The following is a 21,965-nucleotide window of genomic DNA, read 5'->3' as shown; positions in this document are numbered from 1 at the left end:
TGTCTGGGTGTGGATACTATTACACCACACCTTAGTGGGTCTAGACATGGTGCCAGCGTCTACCGGGCCTAACCTGACCCTCGGTCACACACACACACACACGCACACACACACACACACTCACGCACACAGGCATATAGGATGACTGAACCACTTGAGCCTTTGTTTGCAGAGGGTCACTCAGGATCATCGCTTTGAACCCAAATGATCTTGAACGGTCACATCATCCAAGCTGACTCCAAAAACTTTTCTAGGCACAGTTTAGAAATAAAACTATCGAAATAATGATGTGGTCTAGTTAAGAAACACACAACCACTGAAGTTACAATAGTGAACCTGACTGAATATTTTACATTTAATTGCTGACATTTCCACAGACTTCTCTTGGCCGTTTTATTTTTTGACAGCAGCCAAAACTAGGGCACCTCCAGAACTGCTACAGCCTGAAGACAGAATGAATAATCCATGAGCTATTAGAGTATTATATTACAGCATTGGCTCAACTGGCTCCATTTAACATGATGATGCTGTCACGGCCCTGAGAATGCCTGCACATTCCTCTGAAGTGCTGAAAACCCTACCCAACAAAACCGGAAATCAATTAGGCTCTAATGCCTTGAAAGGCTGGCCGCCCCACAGCAACAACGGGCTTAAGGCTTTTGTTTATGGCGCGGTAGGGAAACTGGGGAAATCTGGGGAAAGGGGTGGGTGGCGATGTTTTATACCTCCCACAATCTTGCTCTAGGTGACAGCTGTGAGAGAATTAGACTTGGAGAGTGCTTCGTTTTTGTGGCACAGTTTAAGGGTCTGGTGAGCGAAGCTATTCGCTCTCAGATAACAAGCTGTGCAGGCCGGATTCTTTTTGAAATCCATCCAGTTGCCGTTGAACGGTTGGCAGCCACAACAATGAGCAGGGCAAGTGGATGAGGGGAGGGAGGAGGAGGGGTTAAATGTATCAATCTCAGAGACACGAGAGGACTGGGGCGGCTCTCTACCGCGACGTGGCTTCCGCAAGAACATCAAACACTCAACCCACGGGCGCTTCGATAGGCCACGAGTGTTTATCTCTACGTCAAGTATCCAAAAGTAGCTTGTTCTCCTCAGTGAGTAGGTGAGTCAGAGAGTTGATGTGCCTGCCTGTGTGCGTGTGTCTGTGTCTCTATGTATATTTGCGTGTAGGCGTTTTGAGCAGCGAGCCTTGCTATCGCCGGTGACAGAGGAATGACTTAGCTTGCGGAGGGGTGAGTGTGACCACGCACAGCTTACCTCACCACGATGTTCCCCAGGGTCCTTGGCTTCACCGCCCGCATGTCATCGTCGATCACCGTGACTGCGGGAGGGAGAGAACACATGAGGGCCATATCATCAGCGCAGGCCGGACGAAATGTCGCAAAATATGGGTCGCTCTGAAATCCATGACTGTAAATATACAATTGTAAAGCAGCAGCTCTACTTGCGGAAGGGCGCTGGCTGAACACAATGTTAAAGAGTGTGTGAGGTGCAGTGTTGGGCAAGTTACTTAATGAAAGTAATCAAGTAAAGTTACTGATTACTTTCTCTAAATTGTAATTAGATTACTTTACTGATTTCTCTATGAAAAGTAATCAGATTACTAATTACTTTACTTTTGAGTTACTTTTTAAAACCAGATCATTCCTAACCCGAATCCTAGAAGTGCTGATCTAGGATCAGTTTTGCATCTTAGATCATAATAGCACATCTCGACCCTGATGACATAAACAGTCAGTTCAGCCACAACTGCAGAGACCGCATGTGCATATCAACCAAATGAAAGGGAGCAGGCACATTTTTATTAGTCAGTAACTGTAATCTGATGTCAGTAACTGTAATCTGATTACTGAAAATTCAAATGTAATCCTTTACATTACTGTTGAGTTACTGGGGAAAAGTAATCTGATTACAGTAATCTGTTACTTTGTAATCCGTTACTTCCAACACTGGTGAGGTGCTAAGGTCGCTCTGCTGATGTGGTCTGGAGGCAAGGTTGTCTCTCACCATTGTAGCCAGGCACTGGCCTGCCAGCCTGCCCAGCAGGGGGAGACAGTGAGTTGCCCAGGCCGATACAGGAGGAGGTGATGGCTGATCCGCTCTCTGGTGGAGGGATGGAGGGAAAGACAGAGAGAGAGAGTGAGAAAAAGGGGAAGGGTGTGAAGAGAGGGATGCACACACTCACACACATACACGCACACATACAAACACACGCGCGCACACACACACAAACACAAACATACACCTGCGTATGTGACAAATAAACAGTAAACTTAAACTCGAATCGAACGAAAGCACTTCAAGAAAAGTCGAATTAATTCATGAATTAGCGAGAGCTCAAAAAACAATTTCATCTCTGCCTGCGAATATAAATATATAAGCGTTTTGTGATTGGACGGGCGCCCTGCGTTGTTTTTCCAGGCAGCTGTGCCGCTAACCTACATTAACAGAAGTGTGACAGCCCCTGTGGGCTCCCTGTCTCTCTGTTCCACGCCGCTGCGTCTGCTCGGTCCGTGTAACCCTAGTCTCGCTGACGGAAAACACTGCCGCTGTTCATCCCTGCTTCCAGCCTGGGGTTCGGTCCGCCCCGGTCCCCTCGGTCACGTACGTCGGATACCGCGGCACTGGGCTCCCCCCTGCCCCCCCCCTGAGGCAGCGGGCCTACTTTCAGCCCGGCGATCTGTCTGTCTTGTGTATTTACTGTCTATCTGACGTGGGCCCACACAGCAACAACAAAGACAACAACAACAATAGCAACCCTCCTTCCGCAACCAGATAGAATGAGCATCAACAGGGGTCACAGGTGGTGTGTGTGTGTGTGTGTGTGTGTGTGTGTGTGTGTGTGTGTGTGTGTGTGCATGTGTGTGTGTGTGTGTGTGTGTGTGTGTGTGTGCGTGATAGAGAGATAGATGTATCTTAACAGAACAAGCGGTGGAGAGGAACGGGAGACGACTCCTTCACCCAGCCCGGTGACCTCTGAACTCTGCGATGTTCCGCACCTATCAGAGCTCATTTATCACCAGAGGGTTCATCACCTTCCCCCCCGCAGGGTTCAAAGCCTATCACCTCTCACCCACACTCCGCTCTACGCCAACGGGAGGCCGTTTCACGTGCCCCGGGGGTACGCCGTGGTCCCGCCCCGACCGGTCAAAGGGCGAAGGACATCTCTCCCTTGCGCCGATCGGCACAGGCTCGGCCGCTCCTCCGCTCCCTAGCTGGTGGTGCCACGGCCAATCGCAGCTCACGGCTGGAGAGGGAGGGGGCAGGGCAGTTCACACGGCGTGTGGCCATGACTCTCAAACGACCTGCTAGGGAACTGGGCCAAAGGGTCCTGCGAGTGTCCACACACGCATGAGCGTCAGTGTGTGTGTGTGTGTGTGTGTGTGTGTGTGTCGCGATGACACACCGGCCAGGCCGTCTCCCAGGCCATCAACAAACCCGCTGAACCTTGGCGGCAGCACATTCAGAGCACACTGTGCCAGCAGCAGTCACTGAGACCCCCGCGGGCACTCTAGCTGGTAATTACAGACAAACCAGACGACAGAGGACGCAGTAATGGCCTCCAAAAACAACAGAGCCCATTATGAGTAAACACGTATGTAAACAGAGCAGAGGTGGCGATTCATTTCGCACCGGCAGCGGTGAAGCGAACAGGACCGTACGCGTTCGAGCACATCATAATCACATTCATAATATACACAATAACCCCCCCCCCCCCGTGTCCAATCAGAGCACAGCTGGAATCGCTGTGCCTTCTCCCTAGAGACAGAGAGGAGAATGAGAGAGGGAGAGCGAGAGAGAGAAAGAGAGAGAGATGGCTGAGCTAGTGTGTCGTAAAGCTCTGGGGGTCCTGTCTGTGCACTGCTGACAAACAGGTACCGGTCAGGCGAGGCATAGAAAGTCTGCAAGCAATAAACAGGATGAAAGGCTGGAGTGACACACAGCCCAGGACACAGCGAAGTGCTGCCACAGCGTCAGGTGTTGTTTGGCGTAGGAGTGGAGGAGCGATGTTTATGTAAGGACCCTGGGTGAACTGTTTCATGCTACCCTCTGGAAAATGCCGGTAGTAGGATGTCCACCCCCCCCCCCCCTTTGCTCTCTGTCCCTGTTTGATTTAAGGTTGTCCTGTGCGTCGGCAAGTCAGAGGACCCGAGATCGAACCCGGAAGCGATACCGACGAGCGACACAGTTGGCGACAGTGGTGCCGTGACCCCGATACCCAGTCGAGCTCAGCTCAAACCGTCTGGGGTCGCTGTGGTGTGTGGAGTGAGTTTCGGGGGGTGAGTGTAACCAGGATGAATTAAACTCACTCCTCAGTATAAATGCCGCCCACTCGCGTCATTGAATCGCTAGCATTTCGGTGGCGTAGCTCGTAGCGGTGTTTCAATTCAATTTATCCATTGAGACCAGGGTGTCATTCACAATGGTGCCCTAGTTACAACAATTAGAGAACGATACAATAAATAAGCAATGCAATCATGAAAAGCAAATAAATACACTCATAAAAACAATACAAACACTATATACAACAAGGCATAGAGATAAAACATATAATTTAACTAAAACAAACAGAAGTCTCTGATCTAATATTATTTATCAACTGTTTGAAATCACCCAATGGTATCTAAAAGCAGTTTTTCCCTAACTCGAGGGACCTCAAGTACCAACCAGTCTTGGGACCTGTGACGAGTGATGTCAAATATCTAAGTAGTTTTTGTAAGATCGCTTTGTAAACATACAGGTAGAATGCTGTGTTCCCCTAGCGGACAAGGTCGGCCACCCCACTGACTGATACCGGTTACAATGGTGTGTTCTAAAATGATCAATGAAGTGCTGAGTGATAAACCGAGTCAAGCTGTTTTAAAATGGTATTTCCAGCAAGCATATGAGAGGTGGTCACGTGTGTTCATAAGTGAGAGGACCCAGCATGGAAGCGTGGGCCGGTGTGGGTGGAAGATATACTGACGCGTGACTCAGTGACACCTGTGACACCCTCGCGTGGGTTCAATCTCGGGCCCTCTGACGCGCCAACGCGCACGACTCCTACTTACATAAACATCGCTTTAGCCAGGTAAGCCGCCGAAAAGCCAGCGATTTGATGGCGTGGGTGGGAGGTATCTATACTGAGGAGTGGGTTTATTCAACTCTGTTACACTAAGATGAGGTAGGTCAGCGCTCTCTCTTCTCTCTCTCTCTCTCTTCTCTCTCTCTCTCGTCAGGTTGACAGTGCATAACCACATCAATCTTTCCCCAGAGCGGGCAGTGAGAGGCTATTGGAGAAAGTGATGGATAGAAGAGACGCTGGGAGTCCAGGTGTGTGTGTGTGTGTGTGTGTGTGTGGGTGGCGGGGTACACAAAAGGTGGAGGAGGAGGAGGAGGAGGAGGGAGGAGACAGGGGGATGGAACGGTGAAGAGGAGGAGAAGTGTGACTGTGCAGCCGCAACCGTTATTGGCGGCTGCCGAGCGCTGGAGCCTCTCCTGACCGGAGCACCCAGGACCTCACACACACACACACACACCTCGCTAATGATGACTCATCATCTCATCAGCAGTGACCTTGCTCTTCTCTCCCTGTCTCTCGCCAATACATCCGCACACGACAGCCGGGGCAACCAAATGACACACACACACACAGGCGCACAGACGCACGCCCACACACACGCACACACACACACACACAGGTGCACAGACGCACGCCCACACACACACACACACGCATACTGTACACACACACACACCACACGCACACACAGGGGCACAGACGCACGCCCACACAAACACAGGCATGACTGGCCTGGCAATGAGCCGTCTTTCAAATGACCCCTCTCAAATGTCAAATCGCAGTGTGTGTGTGTGTGTGTGTGTGTGTGTGGGTGCATATGGGTGATGACGAGGCTGCAGGGGTAACTAAGTGTGAGACTGAGGGCGGGGCGACCAGACGGCAGAGTCAAGGTCAGAAGCCCCCTAACAGAGGGGCGGAGCCACATCACCAGACGGTCCAGCAGGACGCCAGCCTCTCAACTCTACTACTCACCTGCCTGCTCACAACTACACAGTCCAGCACAGAAACCTCTGCTGACCGGACCTAGACAAATGTGTGAGAACTTTGTGCTTCTTTTGTATGAATAAATGTTACTACAGTATAAGGCCTCCAGTGGTCAGGATGGAATAGCAAAAACCTACTTATTCTTTTTTTATTTTTTTTCCATGGCAAATGGACTAGTAAAGTAGCCGTGTACTGTATAAAAGAGAGACATTTAATGGACTAGCAAAGCAGTTGTGTACTGTACAGTATAAAACAGACATTTAATGGACAAGTAAAGAAGTTGTGTCCTGTGTTAGATAGAGAGGACAGACCATGGACCTTCCCTGAGGAGGAGGATCAGGGTTGAGGAAGTCACAGGATAAGGTGACAAACGCGTGTTAAGGTGTTAACGCTCTCATTTAGGATGCGGATAGCTATGAATTCAAACACTGACACGCATATGCACACACACACGCGCACACACACACGCGCACACACACACGCGCACACGCGCACACACACACGCGCACACACACCACACACACAGCAGTGGGGTGCCAGAGGCCGACAACCACTCTAGAAGGAGAACTGACAGCAGCGGCAGCCTCCAGTGTGTATCTAGGTGTTACTACACACACAACTCACTCACACACCTCACACACACCTCACACACCCGTAGAGGAGTGCCAGCCCGCAACTAAGCGCCAGCCGTGAAGCTCACCCACGGCATCACTGTGGTGGGTGGTCTGAAAGACACGGGCAATATGGAGACGCGCACACACACACACACACACGCTCCTGAAGCACCGCACACAAGTCGGTGTGAGGAACCGTTTGGCGAAGGAAAGCGGCTTCTCGTTGAAAACGAGATGGCATTAAATGTGACATGTACTGACGCCGTAACTGCACGAGGGCCTGGCTCAGGCGGGAAATGCTAACAGCTAACAACAAAAAACATCTCAAAAATGTTGAGAGGAATTTATTTTATTTTGCAGTAAAAAAAAACAAAACAACAACACCGGCGGCTTCCACAGCGAGCTCAGAGCAGGGAGGTTACGGCTGCCTGTTAACCTCTCCTACCCAGCGTACTGCTGAAGGGCTGAAGACTGACCCAGGTGTTTGAATTCATAGCTATATATTATATATATATATGGTGGTTCTGCTATGACGCCTGCTGAGAAGCTTGGCTGACATATTTCGGTGACATTTTAAAATAGAAATGCCTTATTTCCCCCACAGGCTACAGCAGCTCAGCCCGTGTCCACAGGCGCCTCACGTGAGAGGCTGGAGGACCGGGAGCAGCTGGGGAGCCTAGTCCCCCCGGGGCTATCGTCCCCCTGCCTTCCCGGACCAGACAGACGCACAGAGAGCCAGGAGGAGGAGATGAGAGAGCAGCCGAGCCGACCAGACTCTCTCTCCGCTGGCGAGATAGACAGCCGGCTGGAAACACGCCGGTTGCTCGGCAACACCGGTGACATCAGTAACCTCCATCGTCAGTCTCCACCTCCTCCCCCCTCTAAACCCGCCCCCCCCACCCACACACCTCCCCCCACAGCACAGAGTTCTTAAAATAGCGTCCAGATTATTATCAGGCTTACTAGCGGCCATTTTCTCTGTTTTTCTCCCTCTTGCACAAGGGGTAAACGAGTTGGTACTCAGATGTGTGTGTGTGTGTGTGTGTGTGTGTGTGTGTGTGTGTGTGTGTGTGTGTGTGTGTGTGTGTGTGTGTGTGTGTGTGTGTGTGTGTGTGTGTGTGTGTGCGTGTATGTGGTGAGTGTATGGATGTGACTGTTCTGGAAATGGATGTGGAGTAGATACTCTTAATGGAGAGAAAGAGAGAGAGAGAGAGAAAGAGAGAGAGAGAGAGACAGAGAGAGAGACAGAGAGAGAGAGAGAGAACAGCTTGGCAACACAGAGGGGGGGGTTATGATTGAAACAGAATGAATCAACAGATGAGCTGACAGTGTGCGAGGCTGAAATGATGGCATGCCTGCTGGTGAACACAAAAATAACGAGAGCACAAATCTCTTCTTCATATCACAAAACTAATCCCACATCTCCACTGGCAAAATGACATGTGATTTAAAAAGAAAAACAAGTCCAATAAAACATTGAATCATATCCCAGGCTAAACTGGACTTAAAGGAAAATGCTCGTTTTTGACAACCTGGACCTTATTTACGACATATTATAAGAAGTTTGACTCACCGAGATCACTTTTGTGTTGTTCGGAGGCCTGTAGACGAAATTTAAAATCCAGCGCGAGCCAGTATATCCATGTAATGGCGTCGGACGGGGCAACGGGAATGCAGTTTCTCAAAATCCATTTTCGGCCGCTAAACGGTTGTTTTCATCAATCAGATTGGATGAATCGACAGTTGAGATTCCTCAACGCGAGGCATTGTAGTGGTTTTCAAATACGAGGTCTTTAGCCTCTGTAATATGATCTTTACACGCCTCTCCCCCACTTGCTCCAGCACGCATGCGCACAGGCCAGCGCGCAGACTGGCTATTCTCCGGCTCACATTCTCTGCGCTACGATCGGATTGTTGCTGACGAATGACGACGACAATATTCTCGGCACCAACAACGATCGTAGCGCAGACAGCTGTTTATAATTCAATATTTTCAGTTGGAGGACATGAAATTGAACACTTTAGTGATCAAGGACAAGATCTCATACACAGAAACATAATGTGTCCATACATACTGCACGTAGCTCGGGAGGTAGATTGGCTACCTGGGGATCAGAAGGTCCCTGGTTCGATCCCAACTCCCAGAAGTCTGCATTCGAGGTCGAGAGCATTATGCCAGTCCAAACCTCATATCTTGACACCTTACCGTGTTGAGATATGGCCACTTCAGTTCTCCCCATTCATTGACGCTCCTGAGCCCAAGTCCAAAAAATGAATGGAGGCGAATGGCCAGCCGTGTTTGTGTGGTTCGTGGATCCGCTCTGTGATTCGGATCCACTCCAAAGCAGGTCCGTGCTACACCCCTCCACCAAGTTTCATGAAAATTAGTCTGGTAGTCTTTGCATTATCCTGCTAAAGTTTGAAAGAACGAACCAACCAATCAACACAAGCCACCAAAAACATAATCTTGCGTCCTGTGCTGTTACGGAGGTAAGAAGTGTGGCGTAGTTGATGACGTAAGCGTACTCGGGTATGGACCAACATTACTAATGTGAAAGCTGAGTGGCGGGGGAGTGGAGGGGGGGGGGTGATCGTATTCAGGCACGGGTATGAAGTATAATCAGATCTGAATGTAGTTCAAATGTATGGTTTTTTTATTTTCTATTTCGCTACGCGCGCTTGCATTTAATGTCCCTACCAAAGCTCAAATCAAAAATACACCCTTAGCAGGTACTTAAGTAATCACAGGGGGGAAATGGCACGAATCTGCATTTAGATCTATGTGAAATGCATCAGTAAATAGGAAATTGTGGTCGAAAGCGCACATTAGATGACCGTGATGCTCATGCATTAGTGCAATACAGGATGTTAGGAAAAACAGAGGAGCAACTCCACCTCATGTGACTGCAGGACGTGATCAGACTGTTAATAAGAACAGTCCATTGTCCAACTGCATAGGGAGGGATATTATGGTAGCGTTGCAATGCAACCTAGCTCAGCACGTAGCTCGGGAAGTTGAGAGTCCGGCTGGGGATCACAAGGTCCAACACGTCCGTCCGTCTCTCTCTCTCTCTCTCTCTCTCTCTCTCTCTAGGTCGTCCTCAAGCCCTCCATTGCCACTTCCATTCACCCCGATCCTCCATACACCTGGCTAGCTCGCCGGTACTTTCCCATCCTGCGTCTTTCTCGAGTACGTCCACGTACGTTAGTATTGGACACCCTTGTGGCCGATGCCCGTGGGCCGGCTCCCACAGCACCAGTTTGGTCCGATCCTGCCTGGCTGGCAGCTGCTGGTGTCTCTGCCCGTGACCAGCCAGCCTCCTTCTCCTGGCTGCTATGTTCTCACTCACCCTTGGTGACCCTCCCATACAGATCATTGCTTGTTGGTAACATGCTTGCTCTTGTCGATGTGAAGTACTGCATGCAGCATTCTGGTGTAGCACCTATCTAGGGACTATATTTGTGAGGTACCTGTATGAAAATCACAATTTATGAGAATACAGACATACTGTACATAGTACTATAATAATCCCTCCCCCTGTACTGTCCTGCTCATATCCTCAGTCTGACTGTAACCTTTGTGATGACAACTGGCAGTTGCACTGACAATGGCTCGGAAGACTGAGACCTGAGAAAACACTATTAATGACTTCTCCTCATTTAATATCTGCTGCACCTGCTCTGTCTCTACGCTTGGCTCATACCTGCTCCTAGGAGGTCTGGTGGAGATGACAGACCCAGGGCCTGGTGGAGATGAGAGGCCTAGGGCCTGGTGGAGATGACAGACCCAGGGCCTGTTGGAGATAGCAGACCCAGGGCCTGGTGGAGATAGCAGACCCAGGGCCTGGTGGAGATAGCAGACCCAGGGCCTGGTGGAGATAGCAGACCCAGGGCTTGGTGGAGATGACAGACCCAGAGCCTGGTGGAGATGACAGACCCAGAGCCTGGTGGAGATGACAGACCCAGGGCTTGGTGGAGATGACAGACCCAGTGCTTGGTGGAGATGACAGACCCAGGGCTTGGTGGAGATGAGAGGCCTGGGGCCTGGTAGAGATGTGAGAAGAGCACTAGCTCCACTGGGCTGACTTGAGGACTCAACAGTACCCAACTTTCATCTTTTGGAAACTGTCACAAAGTCGCGGCGGCATGGCGTATGAAGCGAAGCGCAACGACCTTAGGAAAGACGCCGTCGCGTACAGCGAGATCAACGTCTACCGTAGCGAACGTGGGCGGAGGGACCGTCCAGGGGTCTTCCGGCGTGGCGGCCCCTCCTTCTCCAGAGTCGTCTCATTCGGATCACCTTGTCTCAACTCGGGTCTTCTTCCCACCTGGGTCTCCAGCTCCACCGCTCCATCCATCACACTGGGACAGACTCATCACTACGCTCCATCTAGTTTAGCTTCCCGTCGCTGAATTTTACATTACGGAGGAAAGATATTAGAGTGCCTGTGATGGATTTATGTGAAATTGATTCATACACACACACACACACACACACACACACACACACACACACACACACACAAGTTGAGCAGCCGGGGCACGTTGCTCAATAAAGCCCCCTGAAAAATGACTGACAGATTGCATCTGAAGGACAGATCTGACAAAGAAGTAGAGAGAGAGAAAGTGTGTGTCTGTGTGTCTGTGTGTGTGCGCATGTGTGTGCGCGCACGTGTGTGGGATGGTGCGATGGTTTATTCAACATACAGTCAAAGGGATGCATTTCAAAGGACTCGACTTTAGACGCCCTCACGATTGTTGTTTGTGATAAGCCTTGTGTTTGAACAGCCACACACGCTTTCAAAAGCACCGCCTGCTGTGATGACCTGCTTATAATTCCGCTCACGCAGAAAAGTTTTCAGCTGTCCAAGTTTCCATCGTGACTCTTTCTACAAGGCAAGAGGGAGGAAGACTGCAGCCAGACTGAAGCGAATGCAGGTAAGTGTGGTTGACTGACGACCCGGAACAGGTGACGCACAGCGCTGCTGCGGCCTGTCACGCTTCACACATCCACTAGCCGGGCCTTTCTCCACACTTCGTTTCTGGAGAAGGGCGTAGCTGCACCCCTTTATCGATCACGCTTGTCTCGGGCGGCGCTAATCCCTGTTTTTTCAGCAGCGCCCTTGCAAAATAGTGTTGGGGGGGGGGATTGAACCTGATTGGTGCCTCTGGAATTGAACGGCGTCAATGAGAGGGCGTATCTCAAAAACCTACATCCTTCGAGCCGAATTACAGGTCCACAGACCCTCGGTATACATCAAGGCGCAATTTTTTTTTATTTTTTATCAGACATCTCCCACCGAGAAGCCTGTGTGGGGGAAAGAGTTTGAGCTCGATCCCAATTGGCTAGAGCTTGGGACAGTAATATACGTTGTCTCAGAAGGCCTGTGATTGGCCCAGACTCCGGACCTCTGACAAACGAGAACGGAACATGCCTTCTACTCTCTCGCAAAAGACTAGCTTGGCTCCAGCCCCTGAATCTGGATTTTCAAAATGCGATTTCGAGTCTGGAAAGGCTCTCATCCAGATTGATTTCTCGGTTGGAATTCCATTCAGTGTCCTTTGAATGCAATCACGGAATTAAACTGTACAACGTGATTGGTTAGGGGAATTAAACTGTACGACGTGATTGGTTAGGGGATGAACTAATCGCTGAGGACTCCTTCAGCAATGCCCATCTCGGAAAACGGCTGCAATGGGAGCCTGTTCAGGCTGAATAGTGAAGTGAAATGAAATGGCAATTCAGTCTGAGTGTCAGGCTACACAAAGACAGCGACAGTGGAGAAGAAAGAGCCAATATAGTCTCTTGATGCCCTCATTCCTTCCTTTAGGATTCTGTCTATGCCCATTCTGTCACAAACCCAAACACACGCGCACGCCTAGATGAGAGGAGATGGAGACATTTTGTTTTTGTCAGAGTCAGACTCCTCCACTGGTTGAGAACAGGTTGAGAACCCCCCCGTCTCACGGAGGACTAGGAGGAGCTCAGTGCAGCCTCATGCCAGCTGCCAATCAGCTCTCCACTCCCAGTCTCAGCAGCTCAGAGAGAAGCTGTGGAGGTTCAAAATCTGTCCAACAACGGAAGACATGAGGACGTGTTCTGAGAATAAGCCTGTCGTCTCCGATGCACGTCATCACCTGAGATGTGCCGTCTACTGAGACAGCCGGAGACGTGGAAATTAAATCTCTCCATCTCTCTCTGCCCTCCTCCACACCTCTTTCGTAAATTCACACTCTCTCATGTGCACATAAACAGCACACACACACACACAAACAGCTAAACAAACTCATTCAAACAGGTATCTGGGGAGGGCAAGTCTGTGACTTTCATCAATGCATCCAGAACTGATAAATCTTTAATAAACTCCTGTCCCTGCTCTGTGCCCGCCAGGCAGGCAGTATAGTCACAGCGGAATTTTTCAATCCTCTGAGCTACGAGCTGTGTGTGTGTGTGCGTGTTTCTATGTGTGTGCGCGGGCGAGCGGTGCTGTAGAGTGGAAATGCCCGGCTGTAGGTGGACACGGTATGTGTGTGTGTGTGTGTGTGTGTGTGTGTGTGTGTGTCAGGGCCACACACTGGAACGTCAATCTCTCAACCCCGCCACCTCCATGTATGGCACGTGTGGGGAAAAAAAGGCTTACGTAACAGTGTTCAGAGCGCACGTGCCTGCAAGAACTGTGTTCACGTCTGATCCAGCTGAGAGGACATGTGACTGACCCTAGTCAAATCCCATTTCAGTTCTTTACTGTACACCACTGGGAATCAACTGTGACTCACTCAATGTCAAATGTGGTGGTTATTTACCACAGTGCATGAGCAGAGCTTCGATTCATTTCCTTTTCTGACAGAGATTTTTGGACCATGGAGTGTTCAATGTAAAGAAAACCATCATCGGTGTCAGATGAAAACCACTTATCTCCAAAATGGCAAATTTTCAGAATGTTGAAAAGAATATTCCAATTTCTGTTTTTGAACATAAAATCACATATGATGTAGTCCCAGCTTTCAATTGTATGTTTAAAAAAAAAAAAAAAAAGGAAAAAAAGAAACTCTAAAATGGAGTTAAGTGACATGTTTTGTTGTTGTTGTTTTTTTTTTTAAAGATTTGTTTATGGCATTTCTGCTTTATTAGATAGGAGAGTGAAGATTATAGACAGGAGATGCGGGAGAGAGAGAGAGAGAGGGGGGAAAGACATGCAGCACATGGCCCAGGCCGGATTCAAACCCAGGCCGCTGCGGTAAGGACAAGCCTTAACCGCGTGAGCCACCATGGCGCCCAAATTAAGTGGTTTTCATCTGACAGCAACGCTATACAATGCTTGGTTGCATGTATTGTATACCGTTTAAGCTTGGGTAGTCGTGGCAGAGAAGCACTCTGAGTGGGTCAAACAAAGCTGGTACTGTTTATACTGTATACAGGTACTGTACATGGCAACACATCAACTAGAGTGAAAAGTCCCATTCTGGGTGGGACTATTGTAGGTTTAACACTGTACTGCTCCCTTCCATGGAGACCCATCTCATCGGAACAGGCCCATCTGTTCTGCAACAGACCAGAGTAGCAGTGCTGCCTGGATCGGCTATCTCCTTCCACCTCCATTCTCAAGGTCGATGTATTATCAACAGGGATATTGATTCTATATTTAACACATATGTCCGGCCGCCCCCCATCGATTCCCTGTCTGCGCGCCGACGAGCGAACGATAGAGGAGCACGAGCAACAATCTTCGCGTCCAGAGTCGTTAGGAGACGTGACGAGGGGAGCGAGCGAGCGAAACGTCGCGTGTCGGAGTGACGCCTATCGACAGCAACACAGAAGACGACAGACGGATGGCGGGCGGTAGATTCAGGCGGCGCATGTACAGACCCGCTCGCAGGCCGGCGCGCTGTAACACTCTCTCTCTCTCTCTCTCTCCTCGCTGAGTCATGAGCGGAAACCCTTAGAGATGTCTGGAACTCTCGCGCTCTGAGCACTGAGATATTAATCAGGCCACAATCGAGAAGCTGATAATGTTAACGCGCTGGGTTATGGGAATAGATTGGGAGCCTGAGGGCATCGAAGCCCCACAAGGATACTATGTGGCCACAAACCCATCATCGTGTAATTCCTCTTACTTAGTCAGCTTAAAGTACAGCACTTAGCCATAGATGGGCCTCATTGCCTGCCGTAGTATAGCAGGATTTCTTAATACTTAATGATAATAGTGGCGATACTGATAGTGGACAACAGTGGTGATAAGTGTGGTGGCGATAGGCCGACAGCAAAGGCTCCATCAACGCTCAGACAAGCTCCACCTCCACAACAGACAAACAAAGGTTTCAAATGCTGAAAAGAAAACAGTGATCCTGTAATAAGGATTTGATACAGCTTTAGTTTTATTAGTGGCGGGATTCAGCTCAAGCACTCCGCAATCAACAGTGTGTAACCGAGGGGCTTTTAGTTCTGATGACTGAAGTCGAAAGCTGAGTAATTAATAATAATTAATTCATATAAATAATAATAAATAAATAATTAAGCACCGGCTCATGTCGTACATTCGTTAAAATGTGTGTTGTCTGTTAAGAGGCTTCGGCTGATCAGTCCTACCGGTTTGCCACCAGTGGTCCAGGACAGGCACTCCGAAGCTCCTCTTGGCCCAGTCCAGAGTCTCCACATCACAGCGCTCCCCCGCCAGAAACAGACTCCGCAACCTGGGAGGAGGGACAAGACAGCGGCGCCATCGTCACCCACCGTAGGCTAACGGATGGTTGCAGAGCAACGTGTGGTGGTACAGTACAATTAATTATGATGCACAAGACAGGTAAATGTCCATCTATATGGAAATGATGAAAAACCTAAGGGCTTTTCAATGCACATTTTCTGTGGTATTCATAAGCGTACTATTACTCGACTTTGTCGGTCATTGGACGACCCGCTCTACCTCCTGGGCCACAGCTACCCGCTGGTCACTTTTTATTTCAGTTGACTAAAATGAAACGATATTGTCTGGATGACTAAATTGACTGGACAAGAGTTAGTTGCTTGGGCCATTCAAATGCATGCATGAATGACATGAGAAGAATTGTAAGGCTTTCTCGATGCAATGTTGAAACCCAGTTTGTAGAGATAAAGCCTTTCTTATCTTCACCATGTAGCCTTGAGCTGGTCAGATAAAACAGAAGACCCAGTGATTTCCATGGGCCTCGAGTCTTAGGTGAGAAGTGAAGAAGTGTACTGTAAATACTTCAGAGCCTGGTTATGTGGGTCATGGTTAAGACCTTGATATAATCTTAATGAGGGATGAGAGGAAGATGGTAACTGTTCTCTACCGAATACCAAGTTGAATACTGTAGAAATCTTGGGTCCCAGCGATCTTGGTTTGATTTGATTTTTATTTGGAATGAAATGATATAGTCTGGGCACCACATCTCAAAGGAATGATATAAAGAAATTCCCGAGGATAGCACCTAAAAGCATTACCATTTCCAAAGCGGTCCTTGATGAAAACATACAACACACAATACATATAAACAAATACATAAAGACACACTAAATACAAGACAAACCTAACTAGTCCCCCTTGCCACGCCACGGCCCATTTGCCACCCATGCCCAAAATTCAAACGCACGTCCTTAGTGAGCCGTCACCATGGAGCCACCAGGGTGATCTCTAATCTCAGCAGGTCCTCTTGCTCTGAGTTCCTCGGCTCCTGTTCTGGAGGAGTCTGACAGAACACTGGATGAAATGGTGTACGATTCATGAATGTTATGTTATGTTAACAATCTCAGCCTTTGACCATGCGGCACCACGTACATACATAATCCCAAGAAGTTGCCGGAGCCTGAAACCTTTTGCATCTCATTCGCAATGATGAAAGCAGAAATATTCACCCTCGGAGCTGTTTGATTTGGCGGCTCGTCTTGTCTGCTCGTCTTGGCACAGTACTGCTGTGCGCACGTACAGCACGTGCATCTATGTGTGGCTGTAGGGTTTTATTTCTCAATGCAGTGTACAAGCTAACAAAAAGTAATCAAGTAGAGGAATCCTTGAAAAGCACTGTGCTCTTCCACAGGAACTCAGGGAGAGAGACGTCTTCTGCGAAGCTTAAGAAAACCGGCCTCGGAGAGAGGGCTGAGCCCGTCTGGTGCTGTGTGCTGGGAAATGTTATTGACTGGTGTCATGCACTTTGTCACTCCTTTAAGAGTGTGGCCATGTGTGTTGGCTTTGTGCTATGAAATGCCACTGAGTGCTTGCTCTTTTGAGGCTGGCCCTGGCTGTTTACTCCTTCGGGGAGTTTAAATAGCCGAGCGTGCCTCCAGCGCAGGGAAGGTTTTCTCATTATTTTCCTGACACACAGGGTGATGAATCAAATTGCTCAAAGCCTCTCCACAGAAGTGAAACGAACCATGCAGTGTAATAACAAGACGTGACATGGAAATGGCTGTACTTCTGCGGGAAATGGCCATTTGAGACTTTTTCCGTTATGCAGTAGTATATCTTACTTGAAACCTGTGTCTAAGAGTGGGAATACAACCCTGCTTTTTTGAAGGATTTTTTTTGAAGGCCTAGGAAGCAGAAGAGATGTTGGAAGATCTGACTGACACGCGCACATCTGGGGAAACATCTGTGGAAAGAAGTGACATGACGATAAAGCTGGTCAAATATAACCAACACATTTCTATCCACTAATTTTTAATTACAACCGGTTAGTTTAGTGCCGAGGTCTGCAACCTGCGGCTCTTTAGCCCCTCTACAGTGGCTCACTGGCTTTGACAAACATTATATGGAAATGAATAACTAAATAAATATATTACTATTAAATACATTTATTTATTACTAAAATAAATGGCCATGTTGGCATTCAAGTTAGCTAACTAGCTAGATAGCAGCTAGCCTCGTGAGACCATCCTGATTTTGTGAGCTCACATTCTGTTTCTTTCGCAAATCAGTCTGGATACTCTCCATAAAGATCTGTTTGTGCCAGATCAGAAAACGATCTCGCCAATCAGCGTTGGTTGTGAGGAATTTGAAATACAAACTGGCAGGGTGGGTTTAAGTGTGACGACAGTGAGGAGCGGTTGAAGTTAGCGCGTGATAGATGGTGATACACAGATGGTTCATCCAATCACCTGCCAAGTAATTTTGAAAGTGTCTGCCCTTTTCCAAACAATACCAAAGGAGATTTCCCAGATGATTATGCGAAGCAAACTATCTGGCGCGTCAGGTTAGATAGCAGCAGACTGCATAGAAATTAACCAGAATGCAGGAAATGTAGTGTTTGGTGCTCAAAACTTCCCCCTTGGACCCCCAGACACCCCTGCCCCCCTTTATGTGTCCCCCCTGGGTGCATATTAGCCTGGTATGACCATCCCGATCTAGCGAGCTCGCTGCTTCACTCCACAATATCGGTCTGGCCTTCGCCCCATAGAGAGTGTTTATGTGGGCGGGGGTACTTGCCTTTACAGACAAACACCTTCAGCAAACTTTTGCCAAATCCAGTCGGAAGCACAAATGTATTTTCCACCGAGAAACTCCACTAGTGCATACTATTGTTCTTGTTTAAGTGTTGTGATTAAGTCTATTTCTGCAATAACTGCACTTATATTCTTCTAACCTTAGAACTCAGAATATGATAGCATATCATATTACCCAAGCTGCATGAATATAATAGGCTGTTTTCAATGTTAATAGAAGGGGTGGTTGTTAAATGCTCAGTGCTATGGTAGGTATCAGTTGAAGACATTAGTAGAGTAAGGGGAGATACAGTTAGTGCTGCAGGCAGTAAGCCCTTAGTTGAGTATGATTAATATTTAGGTGCTTCTTCCTCTTGGGGTCTAGAGCCCAAAACACACTACCGCAGCTCACACTACCGCAACTCACACTACAGCAACTCACACTACCGCAACTCACACTACCGCACCTCACACTACCGCACCTCACACTACCGCACCTCACACTACCGCAACTCACACTACAGCAACTCACACTACCGCAACTCACACTACCGCACCTCACACTACCGCACCTCACACTATCGCACCTCACACTACCGCAACTCACACTACCGCAACTCACACTACAGCAACTCACACTACCGCAACTCACACTACCGTAACTCACACTACCGTAACTCACACTACCGCAACTCACACTACTGCAACTAACAGCCCGGGACAGGAATGAAATCAACTGTCACAGTTGTCGTTGCATCCGAGCCTCTGTCACGTACATCTCCTCGGGACTAGGAGGGTCATTTCTCACTAACCCGTGAAATGGCCATTAATGGACAGATGCTCGCGATTACATGAAAGACTGCGGCACAGCCCATCAGAGAAACTAGCGAGGGAAATGCTTTTGAGTCAAAGGAATGAACGTTATCAACCCCTCTGGGATTTTGTGTTGAAGGCGTTGCCTAGGGGACTGCACACAGAGGAAAAGCACAGCAGGCGACCAGCAGACGTTTAACACACAATGCTGCAGAAGAGTTTTAAATGGCCCACTTGCACCTGAGGCCGCAGAGCGTGTTCAGCCTTTTTACGACTGAGGTGTGCTTTTGGGTCACTGAGCAGAGCGGGTTTCCCTGCAGCTTTTGAATGATCAACAACAGTCAAAATCACTTAAGGGGATCAAAATAAATCACTCGCAGAGACCAAATGTGTCAGGGTTCAGTGCTGCTCTCCGTCGGAACCGGCCCTAGAGCCATTCCCAGAATGAGGCTAGTGTAGCTGCGGTGGCGCTATCCATCCTAAACCCAATTGGCCAGCGATGGGGAACCCGGGCCATGGATGGATGGGCCCAGAGGTGGAAAGCTTCTCTAACAGATGGCAGCAGGCCAAGGGCCCTTTAATCTTGAGTGAAAGTCCCCGGTGAGACGGCCAGGTTTCTGCTGGTGAAAAAACGGCAAACTCCCTGTGATAACAAGTTCTATCACACTCCTGTCTCAGCTGGTATTCAGGTATATACTCAGGAAACTGTAACAATACAGTGACACCCGATACACCCATGTGTACAACAACACACTGAAGCAACGGTACAACAGTGAAAGCTCAACAGAATGACTTGATGATGCTTAAATGCTAGCCTAGGGAGACCATCCTGATCTCACAAGCTCACTTTTGGTTTGCTTCCGCAGATCCGTAGGAAAAAAAAAATTTCCGCCGTTCTGCCGACTGGATTTGGCAAACGTTTATTTACGCTGAGTGGCTGAAGGAGTTAGCCTGTCAGGGCAAGTACTGCACACCCCTACCAGCAAAAACGAGTGCTCTGGAGAAGTGTTTTAATAACTGCACCATAGCTGGAAATGTTCAAATAAACGTGAACCACCCGAATTATGTCTATATAGGCTTGTGAACAAGGCCTACCCAAATAGGCGAGATAGCCTATGTTGCCTGGCAACCATTTAATTCAGAACTATAGCCTATCGCGGAAGATTATGTAAATACTAAAATGATAAGAATGATCGGTAAGTAAATGATTGAATGTACTTCTGTGTGTTTTTTTGTGAATACTATATATATATGTAGTAACCGTTGTAGAAAAGCAATTGATCACTCGAGGCAGTGTGTTACAGGGGATTTTACAACAGCTACGGGGGTTTTAACAACACCCCGTTGCTGTTGTAAAATCCCCTGTAACCCACTGCCTCTCGTGGCCAATTGCTTAAGAACATAATGATTCTTGAGTCTTAAAAAAAACGTTTGATATGTGACTATTGTGCCTTACTAGATTATTTCCATGTAATGACCAAGTCAATGGCAGCGTGGATAGTGGATGGTGAAGGATCTTCTCCTAAGCAGGTCCCCTCCTGAGTAGCCTACATGGGGAACAGATGAGGAGCATTTTGAGGTCATGCGTTTTACCCACCTGGTGAGGGGGTACTGTCCCCCGACGGCAGCATGGGGGTCCTGCTGGCGGATGGCTCGGATGGCGGTGGGCGCCGTGAACATGGAGGATGCCCTGTGCTCCGAGAGGACCCGGAAGAACGCCCCTGCATCTGGCGTCCCCACCGGCTTGCCCTGCGGAGAGAGAGAGAGAGAGAGAGAGAGAGAGAGAGAGACAGTGAGGGAGAGAGAGAGAGACAGAGAGAGAGAGAGAGAGAGAGAGAGAGAGAGACGCCGTGATCACTTCCTCCAGAAGACTGCACAGTACATTACCCTTGATTACGACTGATTATTCTGCTGTCGAAACGAGGTCCTTACTCAGCATCTTGTTGCGACGCACGCTATCAGCAGCCATCACTCAAAAGACAGTAACTAGCCGTGCATTGATGAGATTCATAGCCTATTTTTCTCAAATGCGCAGAGTTCTATGCTTAACAAGACAAACTCACTTCAGTTCAGCCATCCAGGATGACTAACGAGGAAGCGATATTGGAAACCAGCTCTCCAGACAGATGGGCTGAGGCTGATGGATTAGATACAGGATTACACTATCCAGAAAAGTATTGCGCGCAGCCAAAGGTGACGGCGTGGAGCGGGGGAACAAGGACCGTGAGCGAACACAACGTCGGCGGTATTACATATTCTAGCGGCTCAGCGCGGCCGCTACCGGCGACGCGCTAGCGAGCAGCAGCGTGAGAGCGTGATTAAACGAGTGCGGGTAAACAATGCTGGCGGGGCCCTGCCAGTCATCTCCTCCTCGGGTAAATGTTTGCGGTTGTGTATTGATCGGGCAGAGAGGGCAGCAGGCACTGTGTCGGGAGGGGGAGAGTCGAGCAGGCTGTCGACGCCGCGGCGATCGCATCGCTCTGTGTCTCAAAACAAAGTTCTCCCATTCACTACACAGCGCCAGAGAGAGAGAGAGACAGAGAGAGAGAAAGAGAGAGAGAGAGAGAAAGAGAGACCAATTGACTTATGAGAGAAGGATAGCCGCCAGGAGCCACACAGCCATCTTTAGTCAGGGTCTTAATTTGCTAGAATAACCACCAGCTATACATGCATGCATCCACCAACCACAAAACAGCCCTTCTTCCAGACCGTTGAATGTGGATTTAATGAAGCCAGCGTAAACCTGTTAATAATGACCACATTCATGACATGAATGTAAAAAAAGAAACCAATCATTACGGGTTTTCTTTTGCTAATTATTTGTTTCTGTGTTAACAGCTAGTGTAGCTGGCCTGTCCACGGGTCACTAGACTGGACAGATCTGGCTGGTTGGATACCTCAAAGAGAATAGTCGTGTTGCCATGGAGCAGAGGGGCGTAGCAAATGTAGGAGTGGCCAACGACCCAGCCCAGGTCAGACGCCGCCCACCACACCTGGGAGTGAAGATGGAAGAGAAAGTTGCTCAAGAAACCAATACTTCTGTGTTCGC

General features: G+C 48.8%; 1 protein-coding gene across 1 annotated transcript in view; it reads right to left on the bottom strand.

Annotated features, from left to right (window-relative positions):
* The window catches only part of acss3 (acyl-CoA synthetase short chain family member 3), a gene marked incomplete at both ends in the record, with an annotated part of 33,472 nt that overhangs the window by 2,779 nt on the left and 8,728 nt on the right, over positions 1-21,965 (bottom strand). The window contains 5 exons of the mRNA XM_084447727.1: positions 1,267-1,330; positions 2,017-2,112; positions 15,257-15,360; positions 20,514-20,665; positions 21,814-21,909. Of these exons, the coding sequence (XP_084303853.1) occupies positions 1,267-1,330; positions 2,017-2,112; positions 15,257-15,360; positions 20,514-20,665; positions 21,814-21,909 (512 nt within the window). The remainder of the gene's footprint in view (positions 1-1,266; positions 1,331-2,016; positions 2,113-15,256; positions 15,361-20,513; positions 20,666-21,813; positions 21,910-21,965) is intronic.

This window comes from Borostomias antarcticus, assembly GCF_949987555.1.
Source record: "Borostomias antarcticus genome assembly, chromosome: 13".
Classification (NCBI taxonomy): domain Eukaryota; kingdom Metazoa; phylum Chordata; class Actinopteri; order Stomiiformes; family Stomiidae; genus Borostomias; species Borostomias antarcticus.
The sequence above is the reverse complement of the archived record's forward strand: the minus strand, read 5'-3'. Positions and strand labels throughout refer to the sequence as shown.